General features: G+C 27.0%; 1 protein-coding gene across 4 annotated transcripts in view; it reads left to right on the forward strand.

Annotated features, from left to right (window-relative positions):
• Window positions 1-19,741, forward strand: part of LOC107170002 (putative G protein-coupled receptor CG31760) — a 202,875-nt gene that overhangs the window by 129,637 nt on the left and 53,497 nt on the right. For all 4 annotated transcript variants that reach the window (XM_089222186.1, XM_089222183.1, XM_089222184.1 and 1 more), the window contains one exon: window positions 10,030-10,384. In XM_089222186.1, coding sequence (XP_089078312.1) covers window positions 10,030-10,384 — 355 coding nt within the window. The remainder of the gene's footprint in view (window positions 1-10,029; window positions 10,385-19,741) is intronic.

Raw genomic sequence — 19,741 nt, forward strand, 5'->3', positions numbered from 1 at the left:
AGTCAGTGGAAAATGGTAGTTATATTATTTAGAAATTTCATTTTATAATATTTACACGAGAATAAAAAACAAATTTATTAAATATTTATGACACATTAATTTCATCGGTGAACTATTGACTTTTAATTATTAAGAGCATTAAAACGACATAGAGATTGGGTATACAATTGTGAAATTACATAACCTTATAGTTTCTATAGGAGAGTTTGATTATTTGAAGTAGCATGCATCAATATTATACATTTGTACACTTTATAAAATACATGCAAAATGATCAAAGGCCCAAAGTGAATGTCGACTAATTGTTCAAAATTCAAAATAAATATCCACGTTTCTAGTAAAATGGCTAGGTAATTTAATGTGAACTAAAACTGAAAATCACTCTTAAAAATATTAAATTTCTTTCAATAATATATTAATGAAAATAAAATCTTTAATGCACATTATAATATTTTACTTGATATAATCTGGGGCCACAAAGTCGAACTAGATATTTTGGACCTAACTGGAAAAATTGATTTACAACGAAAACTATAATTAGGTATTAATATTAATTAATATTATTCACTTTAAATTTAGAATTTATCCATTTTTGAAAAAAATACACTTTTTACATACCTATCCACCTAAATTTTATAATTAAGGCAATATAACCAAATATTATTTATTAAAAACAATTTACTTATAGAAATTACTGAAATAATGTCCATCTTTGGTGTCTACTAATTTAAAGTTTACATTTTTTCACTTGTCTTAGATAAATATTAATTTAATATTTCTGTTATATAAATTAAATTTTTTTAGTTAAGAATATTAAAATATTATTTTAATAATTTTAATATTATTAATCACCAATCATGAATTGTGATTTTTGATGATCATAAATAATATTTTGGACACTGTGTACCAATCATCAATATTAAATAGACACTACGGTTGTTGTGTGTATGTTTTAAAAATATTTAGATACTTTAGTCATAGTCCCAACTGTATCAGTTATAATATTTATCAGAGCTAAACATTTTTTTCCTTAGTGTTCATGGATCAACCTAATGGACATTGCCACATTGGTGAACTTTACATGCACCACTATGCAATATTTTACTTTAAGGGGCCAACATGTGACATGTATTTTTGCTCAAAAACATATCTATAATAGTAAATTAGCACTCTTCGTAGAGTTATCCAATTTATTTAATTTTTTTTCGTTGGTCAAACAGATGTATTTCTGACACTACGCATTGCACAATTTACTTTCGATTTTCAAAATTCTATTTTCAAACTATACATATGATTTTGAATACCAATGAACAATTTTGACAAGTTTTTATTTTTCAGAAATTATTTTGTTTTATTTACTTAATCAGGAATCAAGTCCAGCAAAACCTGCAGAAAATAAACTTAAAAAATATATATATAAAGTGAGAGTTTTTCATGCAAATATGTTTTCAGCAAAAAAAAAAAATCATTCTTTTAATCTTTAGTTGGTCGTGTCGTTGACATGTGCACCCTTTTAGTGTGTGTATAAATAACCTTGTAATAATACAACCGCACTCACACTAATTAAAATTCACCATTATACTAACACAAAAGCCACGGTTGACCTCAACGAGATTGAATATTGCCTAAATATTGCTCCTTATTAAATGACACGAGCAAGGCATCAAATCAACAGTTCAAATTTTATATTTTGAAACGATGATTTTTTCGTTTTTAATGAAAGACCTTATACAGTAACGGAGACTGTATAGTGAGACCCCACCGATTTTCACTCTATATAATATGGGTTGGCAACTTTTTTGATGCTAAGGGCTGAAAAATAATTAGAAACTTTTCACGTGCCACAAATTGAATGTACCTTGCGATACTTTAAATAAAAATGTATAATCATACAAAATTTAGTTTATTTAATTCTATAACTGTAAGGTATTATTAATGTAATAAGGTACCTACAAACAAACTTAAATAATAATAATAATAATAATAATTTGAAATTTGTATACATAACTTCTATTTCTGTTTTATTAACGGACCACATACAATTTCTATGTTACACTAGTCTCTAGAGTATAGGGTTTTCCAACCCTGCTGGTTGTAAACTGTGCAAGGTAGTACATGATACAATAGTTACATGACTATGCCAAATGAATAACATTTTGTTACTTTATCGTAACACGAACGAGAATTTATGTATAAATGATGTATCTTAATGAATAAAAACTATAATCAAAAAATAAATTTAATATTTTGATAATAATATAGATATAGTGTTTTTCATATTATATAATTTGACGATGCATTTTCTCGAATTTTACCGCACATAATATTATTTTTACAGTAAAAAGGTTATAAACCCACAACTATTTAATAAATTTACGATAAAAGAAGGACATACAAAAATTAATCATAGAAATGTTATTTTTGTCTAAAAGTAAAAAAAATTTAAACTTACAAATAAAAATAAAAAGTAGTACTCCAAAATATTTATTAGCAAAACTATACAGTCGCGACATCGCAGCCATTCGGTGCACACTCATTGTATGCTAATTCCCGTGCTGTGTAAAATAAGTTACTAAATCCTAACGGATTCTCACCGTGTTTCTTTTTATCAATTCACATAAAATTGCAGTTACAAAATTGACAACCTACTCATAGCTGCTACCACTGGCAATCTCTTCTAAATGATAGTAATTTGTATTTTATATTATTTTACGCTACACATGTTACCAAATTTCATTCATTTCTTCAAACAAAATAAAATCCAGTGCCATGCAAATTGCAATTAACTCTAACACCTACCTCCAAGGCACATTCGTTACGGTGACCTTTGGAGTCTAATTAAACAGTTCGGTTAGCACCATGCCGACCGACTTACGCACAAAGTCAGATAAAACTGTTACTTCAATTGAAATTAAAAATAATCAAATTATATCTATAGAAGCAATAGGAGGAGGTTGGATTCAACATCAACCGATCCCAATAAAAGATCACCCACCTTGTTTACAACACTTATAATATATACGAGTACATCGCAAAATTTTTCTATAAAAAAACCAAATCTATTTAATAACCATTATATAGTGTACATTCCAACTTTAACGATAACGGTGATAACAACGACGTCACATGAATCATCCAACAAAGAATCAATGAATACTACCCCATATCCACCCGCGAAGAAAATATTGCCATCGTCCAATTTTATTCAAAGAGTAAAAAATTTACTCATCAAACTTATAAACCTAATTGGACACAACAGTTTTGTATGCAAATCGTCATCTACCTACCTAAAGATCTAAACTGAAAAATCTGAAAAGTACAGAACTCTAATCCATTTCCTAAAAAAAGACGCGACAAGTCACCAGACGCTCCAGCCACTTGCGCTCTATGTAGCGGGAATCATCCAGCCAACTACAAAGGCTGAACCATGCATAAAAAACTTTAAAGTCGTCGCCGTCAACCACCCACCACTACCAAACTCTATCAACATTATCTATAACACCTTGCCCACTCACCATCTAGTCCAGCCAAGCAGCTCAACAGTCAACTATCCACCACCTAATCCACATGATAGATCCTATGCAAATGTTACAGGCAACGACACCACAGAGAGCATGCCAAAAAAAAACCTAACCTAACCTAACCTAACATAACCAATAAACGAATTTAAATCCATCATTAATTTCCTGATCTCTCTTCTTACCTCCTTAATAACTTAACTTCTTGCTAGGTACCCAACAAAATCTCTAATTCATATACTTCCAACTCTCCTCCCATACTCACCTAGAACGCAAACAGGCTAAACAGATATAGAAATGAATTACTAGCCACACTAAAAAACAAAAGAATTGACGTTGCACTAATTTCTGAAACCCATTACACCAACACATCTACTCTTAAATTTCCCGGCTATAAATGCTTTCACACCTGCCATCCTGACGGCACAGCCCACGCTGGAGCAGCAATAATTATCAGATCCACACTCTAATTCTACCCTTTACCTAATTACTAATTCCCACATAATATACAAGTTTGTACCATTCTATAACGCTGAACCGTCAACTTAATACAATATCAGCAACGTATTGCCCAACACGTCGCAATATAACACCAAATCAATATAACTACTATTTTAACTATATTGGATTAAAATTCGTAATATGAAGAGACATAAATTCTAAGCATACTTAATGGGGATGCCATACAAACAATCCCAGTGTTAATTTTATACACTGTATAATAACACTCCATCAATATAAAATACTCTTACTTCCTTTTCCCACATACTGGCCAAACTAAAAATACCTGACATATGCCATCACGACCTATCCATACCATTTGTTGCAGACGTGGCTACACACACTGCAAAAGATTCCATAACCACCTCTTAAATGATACTCATACATGATATCTTTTTCTTGACTATCCCTAGAAATCCTCCTAAACGGCTAAAGCACAAGTGATGTAGAAACCTATTGACAAACTAATTCAATCTTAATATTCAAGTTTTTTTTTTTTATTGTAGGACCTCCACCGGGAAGCTTCTATCTATATATCTATATATTTGTTTAATTTTTATTAATTACTATTACCTCAGTTGTTCTTAATGTTCTTTTTTAAAACAGATTGAATAAAACCTTGTAAAAAAAAAGTAAAACTATAACTTTAAATCTTCTTTCATCAATAATGAAAGAAAAATGCTGCCAGACTGACGAAATAGTTTAAGAACCGAATTAATTACGAAAACATAACAACGGATGATTAACTACTATATCCTATACCTATTTATAAAGACGTGCTATTATTATGAATATTAAATCAACGTAAATAACAATGTTATAATAATAATTGTAACAATTGAGATAAACGTGAGCTACAATCTCTTTAGTTGCGTATGGTACCTTTACAATTCAGACATAATTGAATTTAACATTAAACACAAAGTATAATATAACGTTTGTGCTTTGTTTCTTGTGATAACGAGACTGTCTAGGTTCTTTACGGCATACGTGTGAAAAATTAAGTGACGTGTACTCGTTATAATTGGCGCAACGGGTAAAGTTTAATTATACGAATTTCATGTACACATGGCAAGACCTACCTATCGACTACCAACCGTGATCTAAGTCATAATACAATATGGCATTGATTTTAATACTTGTACGTTTTGTTTTTCAAACAACATCAGAACGGACGATTAATATAATAATTTAAGTATTGATTATTTGCGATCGTATAGTAAACTTACTTATATTTTAATTGCCCTTTAGTATAGTACGATACTATATACGATATTTCATATTATTATAAATTTCTGATCACTACGTTGGCCGTTGGGCTGTGGAAGAAAATATAAACAACTAATTCTAGAACTTATACTCGTATTGTTTATGGGTTGTGTAAACATTTTATATGGAATATTTAATTTACATCTTTTGCTTTTTAGCAAATTTAACAGAACCAAAAATGTTTTATTTGATTTCCATTTTTACTGTAAAACTATTTAATATTTTCCACGTGCTTATTCAGAAATCACTTATGGTGTATTTAGAAACATATAAAAATTTTCCAAATATATATAATTTTGTACTAGGTATACTCATTATCTACCTATATACGTGCCGTATTTTGTTGAGCCCGATGTCGGAAATTCTTGAAAATATTTGGTAATTTGTATAATATATTCATTATTATAACGAATATTAAAAAAGTAGATAAATTGAATGCATTTATTTTTATTTTAACTCTTTAAAATCCTGATAAATATATCAATAAGTATGTAAATAATTTAATGAATATATTTTTCAACAAATATCATAATACTAAACTTTTCGAAAATAATCGCAAATAAATGAAATGAAAATGCTATTGAAATAAATATATTTTATTTTGAAAATAAAGTTTGATTGTTTTATTATTTTTTGTTTCCTTAAATATTATGAGATGGTTTTATCAATTCTTTTTCTTTTTCGATGCCCAATAAGGTCATAAATACAGAATGCTGCAGTCTGGCAATAGACGTTCGAGTGGGTGTGTGCGTAAGTGAGAGTCTTTTAACTTTTAACCCTGAACCCGTTTTGTTTTCAGTTTTATAAAGTAAATTAATATCATTTCTCATGAAAGTTATCAAATTGTATATTTATATATAATATATATATGAACATTATGAACTATGAAATACTGATATTATAAAATTTAGACAATAAGTCTTTCGTCTATATTTCTGTATTTATTCTGATCAAGTTAAACAACATTTCTGTATATAATGAGATGTAATTAATTACAATTTATTATGTACATTGTATAGCTATATAAATAACAGTGAACGGTTGTTGAAGAGTTTAAAATAATTGTAAGACTGTACAAGATTATTTGGAGTATTTTTAAATGACTGATGATCGATGGTGTAATTCTAGTAAAACTATATATTATATAAAATCTATCACGATTTCAACAATTATAAATCCAGTATATTTTAATAATCTATTATGTTGAAATACATAACATACATTATTATGTTTATATATTATATTTTAACTGAAAATGTCTACGAATTTTGATGAATAATGAACACCAGGTAGGTACATCAGCATTTGTATGACGCAGCACCAATCGTTAACCGTTTTCACAACAATAGTATCTGAAATTACCGTTATTAATCATTCCGTTTCACTAAATATTTATACGAATACAATTTATTACCAAGTCTTCAATCGAATGTCCATTAAATCTTAAGGTAAGATAAATGTAAGCTGTATAATATACCTAATTGAACCACTCATCGCTGGTATATATAAAATATTCAAAGACGTGTTGGTTAATATTTTTAAACAGGCAAAATAATGTAATTGTCATTATACTTGCTTAATACTATTCAATATAAATATTACAGTTTCCGTAGCCAAAATTAAATAATTTTTATAAATTTTCGATCAAGTTATATTTTAGGAGGATTTGGTGAAAATATCTATCCTAAATACGTATACCTATAATTGTATTGATTTTACGATAATGTATCTTTATTATTTTTCGGTTAGTCATCATATTTTGGAGTTTCAAATCTCAACTTTGATGGGGGTTCTCGTAGAAAATTGGGTTTTGTTGGTAAGTTATACTAAAAAATCTAGTGTTTTTAATCGTAATTAAAGACATGAAGATGTTTAAAAAAAAAAACCAAATTTTAGACATTAATTATTTAAATATTTACACAACAACAAACTTTGGAAAATTGATTTTATTATTTACTTGTGGTTCAAAAAATCAAAAATAAATAATAGTATAAACGTAGATATGCAGCATTTTCATGAAATATTTACAACACAATTTTATAGACATTTTATCATTTTGATATTTTGTTGGTAACTTATTTTATGCTAGGCTAAAAACATAAAAAATTTATGAAAAATTCGTAATAAGTTTTACTTGGGTTCCTATAGCTATTTAAAAATATTGATTTTTTTTTAATGTACGAGTACCTTTTAATTTTTTAAATCCACTTATTATTTAAGAAAAAAACCAATCATATATTTTTGTTATTTTCGTGCATTGTTACTCGTACAACTTATAACTATATAACTAAATAATATTAATCCATATAAATCTAAAATATTATATAAACATAATGTAATGTAGGTATTATATGGGTAGTTACATAATTTATCGAATTACTGTTTGCCAATTTTAGTTTTATTTTTTTGAAGGACTTAGCTTAAATGCTAATATATGGTTTTAAATGTCTATTTCGGGCTAAGCTGACTTAGATCTCCCATCCAAGCTACTTCACTGCTTTTGTAGGTAGTTAATATTTCATGCAATAGCGGGTTGATGCATTCTATTATAGTTTCTAATGTAAACAGATGATTTATGTATGTACATTATCTACATACATTTACCAGGGTAAGTAATCTAATCATCGAAAAATTATATTGGTGAGACACCTGATATTGCGAATTGTACATTTATACTCAACGTTTATAACATTATCGACAATAAGTCCTGATTTAGTTCTTGCTTATTAAAAGGTCATACTGTTCAATAATGAATACCTTTTATAACAAAGGTGCCTTTTCACTAACGACTTTATCTTCAAATAATTATTCACAACCAAAGATCCAATAGCTTGACTTCTATAACTTTGAATTGATACACAAATTTAATATTTTAAACAGTCGCAATTTTAAAATATAGAAAATATTAATTAAGAATAAAGTATTGCCTATATTTTATACCCACCATAACATAGGCTATATTCTATTATTTTTTTCCGGTATACAACTTATATTCTAAAAACCTAATGGACGGGAGGCTAAACAATATTCTTGTGGATCTATAGCACTTTCAGGCCTTTTATTCTACGCCTATGCACCACAATGTGTTCTTATTACAAAAAAATAAAAATAAATAAATAAATAACATAATTATTATGATTATTATGATTTTAATATACCTAAAACACAATAATAATTATTTATCAATTATTTTTGAAAATAATATTTATAATATTTTATTATAATAATATATTATTTTTTATTGATCTTGACTTGGCCATTAGTTTATTTAATTTTAACATTAAAAATGTATATTAAATTGTAGAAGTTTGATTTTTTTTTTATAGAAGTAGTTCGTCCTATCTTACCTGACTAATTTGTTTGAAGATATTGCATATTAGGTTATGGTAAAACTCCCATTAATATTATTTAAATAATCATTTAATACAGATATTACTAAGAATAAATACTATTTGTAATGCTTCATAGATGGTATACAAAAATATATTCAAATGCAAATAATAAATTAATACTTAAGATTTGTTTAAAATGGTTTATGTTAAATACCATTATTTAAGAAATAATTTTTCTAACATTATTGTAACATAAATATTTGTTTGAAATCCAGGTAATTTCAATTTCTTTTTAACACAGAAATAAGAATGATATATTTTATTAATTTTTGTTTTTATTACTGGAGTAATAATATTTTTATAGTTTGGATAGTTAAATATATATACTGTTATTGACTCACCAACCATTTTTTCATCAATGGTAAGCATCAAAGTATCACTGTACGTTATCCAATACAAGCATTATTATATTATAATTTTTATATTTTAAAAACTGTGTATGTATGTATATAACATATATTAAATAAACCCTCTCATAAACGGTTTTACTTATACATAATTTATTAGAAATTTAATCGTTATTGTAATAAAAATAGACAGTTTATTCATGGGTGATGGGTTTTCAACAAGTTATTATATTTAATAACATAAATATTTTAAAAAATGTATACGAGTATGCGTCATCTGGAATTTAATGTAAAAGAAAACATATTTAGGTCAATGTTGCTTTGAGGGATCTTCAGACGCGAAAATTGACATTCTAAAGAAACTTTGCTGGAAATATTGTACAATTCCGAAAAAGGAAAACGCGTTATTTCCTCCGTTAAGATAATACATAAAATATTATTCGTCTCACATATGAAAAGCTGGGGATGATTTATGCAGTCTAGATAAAGCCAGTCCCACAACTAAAACGTTGAACGTGGGACCAATATGATCTTTTAAACAATATACGCATTTGAGAAGACCACATACAGTCGGTTAGGGTCAGGTTAAATGTGTGTGTGTGTGAGACTGTCACACACATAAAAACCTATAGAGTGTATAGGATGCGCGGGATCATTATGGAGGATTATATGTAGTTTTTATAGTGTTCCATTTTGGAACTGAATTGAAATAGACAATTAAACATTTAAGTAAAAGTCACGTACATATATACCGAATAACGTTATTCATTTAATAATATATATAATAGACCTTTCATATTGTCATTAAAATTGAAACTAAAAAACTTAAAAATAAATTATAATATTATCCAAATTATTATTATGCATAAATGTCCTTTAATTCTTAATGGCATCGATGGCGAACGTACTCCTTAGTATAAAATACAATTATTATTTCAAGCAGCCCACCAATAGGTTACTCGAAAATATTATCGAGTACTTAATACAGTTTGCATTGTTTAGGAACGGTTCCGTGTGGAAGCCGACGTGGCTGTTAACAGAGCCAACATGTTGACAAGGCTTTGGAAGTACGCTGGTCCCGAAGTCATGGCCTCAGAATATCTGCTGCATGCTGGCGTAATTTCCATGGTGGAGTTTGATGATGACATATTCGCGGCTGGAAATTGTTACGATCAGCACCAGTACAAAGACTATCAGCTGTTCTGCCCATACGCGTACAGGCTTCCAAAAGGCGAGGGAATACTGGCTAAGGACTTGGCCGTTGAGTACAAGTACTTGACCAACACAAGTGAATGGTTCTTTATCGCCCGAAAGACCGCTGAATCGGTCATAAAACGCAACAATCAGTATAAACATGGTAAGCGTTACGCACGTTCTAAGTTGTTAATATTGTTCATAAATTATATATGTGTTATTAAATAATTTTATATGAGAATAAATACGCAGATAGTAGTCATTGTAAATGTTATAGAACTCACTGAGTATATTTTAGTGGGGAGGTTTTAACAGTTTCTTTAAATAAGCGGATCTTTCCTCTCACCCATTTTAGAAATTCGGCTTTGGACATTATCATTAAAATTTAAGATTTCATTGTTGGACATGTGCCATATTTTATAAGAAATAATTTTTCTGTATAGTTGTAGATTTTTTTTTATTATTTTAAATTCATAGGTATACATATGAAATACTGAGCCCCACTGAAACGATTAAGGTTAAATGTACGAAGCCATTTGGATGTAAAAAAAAATATTTATATATATAAATAAATTAAATAAATAATATTATTATTAGGTAAAACAGTTAATAATCAAAATATATTTAGAAAATTGAAAATTAATAGATCTTCCAATCCTGGTTTATTCATAGGTGTATATTAATCATAAAACCATTTTAAAAATTGTTCAAAGTTACAAAACTAAAACTAAAATATCATCGAAGCTCAAAATATTTTTCTGCATTGTTATCAAATATCATGATAATTTTTTAATGCTATTATACAAGATAATATAATTAATATAAATAACTAGTTTTGATATTAATAATTGTTTAGATATATTTTATACATTATATTTTCTACGTATTGTAACAAATATAATTAGTATAATGAATAAATATGTTTGACATTCAACAACATTTTTTTAAAATATTTTATATACATTTTTGACCAACTATAAAACATATTACAATGATCAGTATAATTAACTATAATGTTTTAATTTTTTTGACGTTCAATTGTCCCTACGTCCACTTGTTCTAGATCGCCACCAAGAAGACTCGTGTGGGGATCTAAACAAATTATTGAGATTACTTCGTAATTTATTGAGTCATTGTAATGGATATTTTAAATTTAAATTAAATAATATACTTATATAACTGCATATAAAACGTGGTAACTAACAATGACATGGTTCAACTTTTCGGTAACCATATATATAGTTACCAAACAATTGCTTGATAACAATATACCAAACACAAATACAATTTAATCACCTCATTTTACTGATAAAACTAGAGATATCTCACTTTAGATCAATATTTGAATATCAAGTCACTACATCTCCATTATTCAATCTATATAGTAATAATACCCTTTTATATGTATGGGATTTTTGTAAGTGTTACATTAGACGTCATAATATTATGTTTAATATCTCATATTTAAATAAATTTATTATATTATAATTAATAAATTATCTTAGTTACTTGAAGAAATTTGACTCTTATAATATTATAACATAACTAAAATAAAAAAAAATAAAACAGGATTCAAGAATTTAGAACTTATTGATCAAATATTTCACAGCATAATTGTAGATTAATTATATATTTATTTAATGACGTAGTAGAAAGCTATTTTTTTGTTAACTGATTTTACAATAAAATTTGAAATAAAAACTATCTTTATTTTTTTGTAATTCCTTACGTTGACACGATCCCGGATTGTAGTTGTTTGCTATCATCAAAACTCACCGATACATATTTATATATTTTTATAACCAATTATTCTCAACACTTGATACTGTCTCAGTGATCACGTTCTAAATATAACAAGCGTAAAAGAATAAAGATCGTGGGATATACTGGTTGGTATTCATAATTCGATGTTACCGAATAATTAGTCGAATGTGACTTATTAATCATTATTCTAGAGACGAAACACACTTAATATAATATCTACAACGTATAAATATTAAATACGTTAAATCGATTTTACTCTTTCAATTTTAATTCATTAGTTTACTCATTGCCCATGTTTGACCTATATGATTGTATTACATTCCTTGCCAAACTTGGATCAGTAAATTCCTATTTCACTAAATCATAGAATATCCATATTTTACTACACAGAGATAGATATTTGATAACCTTTGCATAATACTATTGAATCAGTGAGTTCAAAATTAACCTTTTTCAGAATGAAGGCATAAAGCAGGTACTTATGTATTATATTCTATACTTAAGCTGAGTTAAACGAATTATAACTTTATGGAATTATGAACAATAATACCTAACAACTAATACAACTAAATATGACGTGCATTATTTAACCAAAATAAAGAAACTAGTTATTTGAATAATGTACCTATACTTACATTTTACAATAATTTATATACATTTAAAATGTAAAAAATAATTAGGAATTCAATTTGTGTAATTTTATTATTAAATAATAATCAATTTTAAAAGAGAAATGTTATTATTTGTTGCTAATTATTTCTGTTGGAGCGTTCTTAGTGATATGATACCAAAATCCATTGTGATAACTTTGTAGTAAAGTAATATGGTAATATTTATAATTGTTTTATAGTTGGTAGTTAGCAATGGGTTTTTCTCATCAGTTACTGTACAATTACTGAAAAATTAAAGATGAAAAAATTCTAAAATAAATTTAAAACCTGAATACTAAATTTGTTCGTAACAAAAGAATAACCATATATGTTAAATAGAACATTTTATTAGAATTACCACTGTGAGTTTTAAAAACATCGGTATAGTTGTTTTGCTAACAATAGTATATTACAAACTGCTAAAAAATATTAACTATGAAATTATATTTGTTATAAGGTATAATAATAATTTATAACTGAAAAACTACTCGTTTTAAGTTCGTTTTTGTGTACCTGTGTGTTGAAATTCAAAAAAACATATTAATATATATTTCATAAGGTGATGAATCTTTTTTTTTATTAAGAAAATGAGTGTTCACATAAAATAATCTGCATTATTTGGAAACAAAATACTTAATACAATAAGAAAGAAAGAAAAATAGTAATACAAAAAAAGATTTTACTTTTGTTTTACATCTTAATTTAACACATAAATACATAATGATTTTTTTGTGGATTATAAAACAAATTGAATTAAAAGTAGGTAATTTACTTAGTAGTAATTTCCTAGTTATACAGTATGCTCTCTTGGGCATGTAAAACATAAACAATCATCCTCAAATTAAACCTACGAGTAATACATATATAATAATTATGATACAAAATATAAATAAAGCCTTGTTGGTACTGTGGGTAAGTACAATGCACTCGTAAAAAATAAATAGAATCATGAAAATCTTACTTTGAACATTGAAACTTAAACACAATTTTTTTTTTTTTTAATTTCAACGTGGCTTTAATGTGGAATCCAAACTACAACGAAACAAATATTTTTATAATTTTATTTGACTCTTAATATTTTGACTATAAACTATAAAATTTAATCATAGGAATAATCTTCGAAGGCTCAATGTAATCGGAAACTACCGGAATTCAAATAATAAATCAGCAGCTTCCCGGAACAACAATAATTTTGAATAATAACCATTAAACCACACAATACCTACGGTGTAGGTCCTACACCCTAATAAATAGTATAGGTATTGATAACTGGTCGGGTTTTAAATAGACGGGTATGTTTAGGTGCTATATTATTATACACTTCTTGTTAACTTATAATAGCAGTAGGTATGTATTTTGGCTGAACAGACCCCAAAATATTATTCTGCAATAAAAACAGGAACACTGTATTATTAATTATTATGACGTATTGATATAAATTCAATGTATAATTCAGTAAACACATTCTCAATGAGCAAACAACTGAGGTAATAGTATATTATTAAGCATTAAGACTATTACACGTGTGCATTCGGATTCGGTTTAGACTCTTTTAACCCACGAGAGGAAGGATTTTTTTTGTTTAAGATAAAAATTACCTTGGCGTATGCCTTTAACGTATAAAATAGAATACAAATTATACATTTGACGTCAATTTTGATAATATGTCTAATATCTATAAAGCTATCAAGTATCAACAATTATATAAAATAATATCCATTATTGAGTGTGAGTTGTTATCATAGTAAGTGGTTAAATAAACAAAAATGTATTTTTTTTATGCAAATGATTTCCGAATAAGATGAAATTGATACACCAATTATTATAATAATAATAAGATTAGAGTTAAATAGACAATACTGATTCATGAAAGACATGTTTTTGATCATTCTCTATTTATTTTTTATTTCCTAATACTGTTTGGTGGGTTTTTAAGTAGTATTATTTAGTATTAAGATCCAAGACTTAAGAAGATTGTGATTTTTATAGATAATTTAACTATTTTTTAGTTATTTCTTCTATACGATCATCAAAAGAAAAGTAATAAATAGCTTCAAATTATTAATAACAAAAAAAAAAAAAAAAAACTATCAATCTGTTAAATTGAAATAAATTTAATAAAAACGTATTTTGTTTACCGTAATTTATTTATATATTTTATATAATCATCTTAACGAATTGGTTAATAAATAATAAAATATTAAGCAGTATATCATACAGTCAATACATCAAGTCATTTTCGCGAAATATAAAACACATAACAATGTGTTTTAAAACTCATGATATTCAAATTCAATCAGTTTATGTTCTAATAAAAAAATTAAAAGAAACAAATTGTATTATTGTTCGTTAACAACTTATATAAGAAAGTATAAACATATTTTACTACAGTAGTATAGTCAAATGTTAAATACAGATCTGAAAAGTACAAAATTATAAAAAAAAAAAAAATATTATTAATTTGATTTTAGCGGGGAAAAAATAGTGGAATACATTAAGTAAAATATAATAGTTTGTTAAATTATATAAAACATTCATCCCAAAGATAGTTAATTGGACATATTCGATTGGCAACATTCACAAACATCTTATGTAATACATTTTGCTAGTTAATCATTGCAATCAGCAAGTTTCTTTGAACAATTTCCCTTTATTTGCATGGCATTATACAGTAGACAGAAGTATTTTAACAATGTCATCAGTATAATTATTTTGATGTAACATAATAATTGATATAGAATATTGTATTATTTAATTAATATATTATTTATACAACTAATTTAACAAAAACAGATCACTTATCAAAGCATGCAGAGCCATTGGAAAATAATTTTTGTGATAAAAGTTGTACGTAAATATTTGTTTTGATTGCTTTGAGTATTATTTTTTTACAACAATCCTATTTATTTTTTTAATTCGTTTTTTTTATAACTTTAAGTTTAACCAGAATGAATGATTGGGAGATATTTGAATTTAAATACGTTCAATATAAGATACCATATAAATAAATATACAAATAATTATAAAACAATAATAAAATATCTAACGTAAGCATTTAATAACTATTTAATTTATAGTATATTTTTTAAGTTATGTTTGCATATTTAAAATGCATTTTAATTATTACTATAAATCATAGATGTAATGTATATTTGGCACTAATGCACTATACAGAAATTGTCGATACAATTATTTCAGAAAAAAGGTGTTGCCATAACTTCATGGAATAAGTAGCAATTAAAAAAAAAAAATTCATGTAAATGAAAACAACAATGGTGATGCAAAATACAATTTTCGATTTTTAATAAATGGTGTACAGACTACAGGGTGTCCCGTGAGGATTTACCCATTGCGATATCTAACGAAATAATGGAGATATCAAAATTCTGGTTTTATAATAAGATTTATAGGGATAAGAACTACAATTATTTCATTTTTAAATTTATTTTTATGTTTTGGTAAAAAAGTTAAGAAATATATTTTTTTATTTAATTATTTACAAAAAAATTATCCTTAGCAATTTTGTAGAGTTAATTTTTTTGAAAATGTTGGCGTTTCAAAATTTTATTTACATTCATTTCCTTACTTTTAAAATTTTTTCTAGTTTTGAAGAAATAAAATATGATTATAACTCTTAGGAACACGGGAAGTATTCGGCCGGCCATAATATGGAAATACGTGGGTGCGACGTGTCACATGTTTGATAATATTACGGTGTTAAATAATTCGCAATTTTTCTCAAAACTAAAAAAAAAATAAAAATCAGGAAAATAATAATAATAAAATTTTAAAACATCAATATTTTCAGAAAAATAAACTCTACAAAATTGCTATGGTCAATTTTTTGGAAATAATTAAATAAAAAAATATATTTTTTAACTTTTTTACCAAAACATTAAAATCAATTAAAATATGAAATAATTGTAGTTCTTATCCGTATGAGTCTTATTACAAAACCAGAATTTTGATATCACCATTATTTCGGGAGATATCGCAATAGGTAAATCCTCACGGGACACCCTGTATAACAGAAACCAATTCTGTGGGCAGTTCTGAGCCCGCCACTTACGAACCAGAAAGACTCGGTCACCTAATCTCGCAAACTCACCACCCTCTTAGCTCATGATGTTTCTGTTGTTTTTTGGAGCTAGACTGTACTTCAGTGACTAAATTTGGTGATGGTTTACCAATTCTGCTACTCCCCGCTAGTAATTCTTGACTTCAAAGACTATGTTTTCCTTGTATCCGTCTTTCTTCCTTCTCCCTTTTTGACATCACTCTCTTGATAAATTAGGTAATCGCTGACCAGTTTCCTGGAAAGGTCGCAACTAATCAAGACCTTATTGCTTGATTGTAGCTGATTCACTTAAAATTTCTCATATTAGGTTGCCTCCAGTTCTCCCATACAATACTGTAATGATATGCTCACACATCATGATTGTATGTTGTTTAAATACTCAATAAAATAAATAACGGTCAAGTTGTCGCACGCAGATAACAGTTAAAATCCAACAAAAAAAACACCATTGTCCACTGATGAAAGGAACGATTTGTATTATTTAATCACATGGGAACTTATACGTAGTTGTGACTATCTGGCACAACACGTGTGAGCTATTTCGTGTGCCACCAGAGCAGGGGATGGTCCAATGAGGATCTCTGTTGCCAAAGACAATGCTAAGTCTTTGGAAACGCAGAGGCCTTTGGGGGAGCCACCTACAACCCTGGCTGGCTGGACCACGTCGTCTCCTTCCATCAGTGCATGAGCACCACTCTACAGTGCATGAGCACCACTCTACAGTGCATGAGCACCACTCTCCAGTGCATGAGCACCACTCTCGAGTGCATGAGCACCACCCAAAACTAAAACAACCTCAAGAGTGCAGGAGCACCTAAAAACTTTTCAACACCAGACATTGCGAGCGACAGCTGGACCGTTTCTTTTTTAAAATCGAAATTTAACAGTGTTGTTTTTCTTTAATCTGAGTGTTTAATAAAAAACCTTTATTTATTTTATTACGTCAACTGCATATCAAAGACAGCTGCGAATAAGGTAAGGTGCATGCGCATCTATATTCATATATTTATATAATTTCATATATTATATTGTATTTATTAAATTTTTATAATTTAATAATTAATATTTTATTACTACGGTGTACTTGATCGTTCTCGAATCACGACCTCGAGAACCCTCCGACGATCAGGAGGAAGGTAATAGCGCAATTTTAATATTTATATCTAGTAATATATAACTATTGGCAGGAGCCTTAGTTATATAATAGTTATATTAACTTAATTATTTTAGTCAAATTATTACTCATTCTAGAGTTTTATTTTTATTTATTTTAATTTCTTTTCTTTTATTTTTGCGTTATTACCAAGTGGCGCCCAACATAAGTTCAGTTTATTTAGATAAATAAACTGAGAATTGATCAAGTACACTTCATATAAAATAAACAATATTATTTTATACATCATATTACTTTACACTAGTAAAAAAAAAAAAAAAAGGCATATATAAATAATATATTGCTAATTAAAAACGGGATATAATTAAATTAAATTATAAGGAAATTTTATTTTATCCTTTATTTTAACCCGTAAATAAAACAAGAAAATTTTTTTTTTGTTAATCTTTGAAGATTCACAATTAATATTAAAAATCAAAACAAGGATATTTATATGTAACTGCGTATATATATATATATGTATACTTTATAACCAGAATACATAATATTAATACTGAATATTCTAACATATTTTTAATTATTTAATAATTGAAATAATTACTGAATATCAGAGAAATACATATACTATTATTATTTAGAATATTACGTTGATAATACACATATAATTTATATATATTATAAAAGTAACAGCAAATACTTTAGTACTAAGGTAATACATATTTGTCTTTATTACGGTTTTTGCTTTTACCATATAAAAAATATTTATATATATATATTTATATATTCAATAATAATAATAATAAAAAACAAACATAATAAATATAAAAAATAATTGTTTGTCACGATTAAATATTATTGCAGAACACAATATATCCACAAAAATTTTTTTTTTAATTAAAAAAAAAAAAAAAAAAAATTTATTAAAATATTGTTTCTTAGAAAACAAATTAATATAATAAAATAAGAAATAAAAAAAAAAAACCACCAAACTGACACATGCAAAATTTAGAAAAAAATCAGTTAGATAATAATTATAAATTCCCAGACATAGATTTTAATAAAATCTCAACAGGGTGGATTAACAAACTTAACAAAGAAAAATTAATAACAGAATTGTCAAGAAGACAATTATTAACATCTGGTCTAGTTCCAGACTTAAAAAGTAGGCTCCATAAATATCTAAAAGGAGAATCTACCCCTGACGATTTCGAAAAACAAATAGATAACATAAAATTTATTTCAGAACCAATTACTAATTCTGTCAATAACACAATAAAAAACAATATGACTGACAACAAAAAACCATATTTCAAACCAACAAATTTCTCAGGTTCCATTTCAGAAAATATTGATTCGTTTTTAAAAAAATATAACAGAGCAGCCATCATAAATGGTTGGTCTGAATCTGAAAAGGTTCAATATATCCCTGTATTCTTAGAAGGCTCCGCTCTTACATTTTATGACAATATTGTAGATAGCGGAGAAGATATTAAATGGCCTGACTTAGAAAAGAAACTTAGATTAGAATTTGAACCAATAGCTCAAACGGACATGCTCCGTCTAATGTTGGAAAAACGCAAACAATTACCGGATGAACCTACAGTATCATATATTAACGAAGCTGAATCTTTATGTAGGCGTATTGATAATAATATGTCTCAAGAAGAGATGGTTCGTAATATCATGAAAGGCTTAAACCCCTCCATAGCACGATATATAGGAATAATGGGCAACCAAAATTTATCAGAATTAAAAAACAATGTACGTAAATATGAAATGATCGAATTCATGATCGCAGGTGAAACACCTAAATCTTCATTTGATTTCGAAACAGAAATAATAAAATCAAAAATTCAACAAATAAACACTAATAAAAATAGTAAAGAAAATGAAATTGACAAATTACGTGATGAA

This window comes from Diuraphis noxia, unplaced genomic scaffold (genome assembly GCF_037042655.1).
Source record: "Diuraphis noxia isolate RWA-SAM2 unplaced genomic scaffold, SU_Dnox_SAM2 contig0003, whole genome shotgun sequence".
Taxonomy (NCBI): Eukaryota; Metazoa; Arthropoda; class Insecta; order Hemiptera; family Aphididae; genus Diuraphis; species Diuraphis noxia.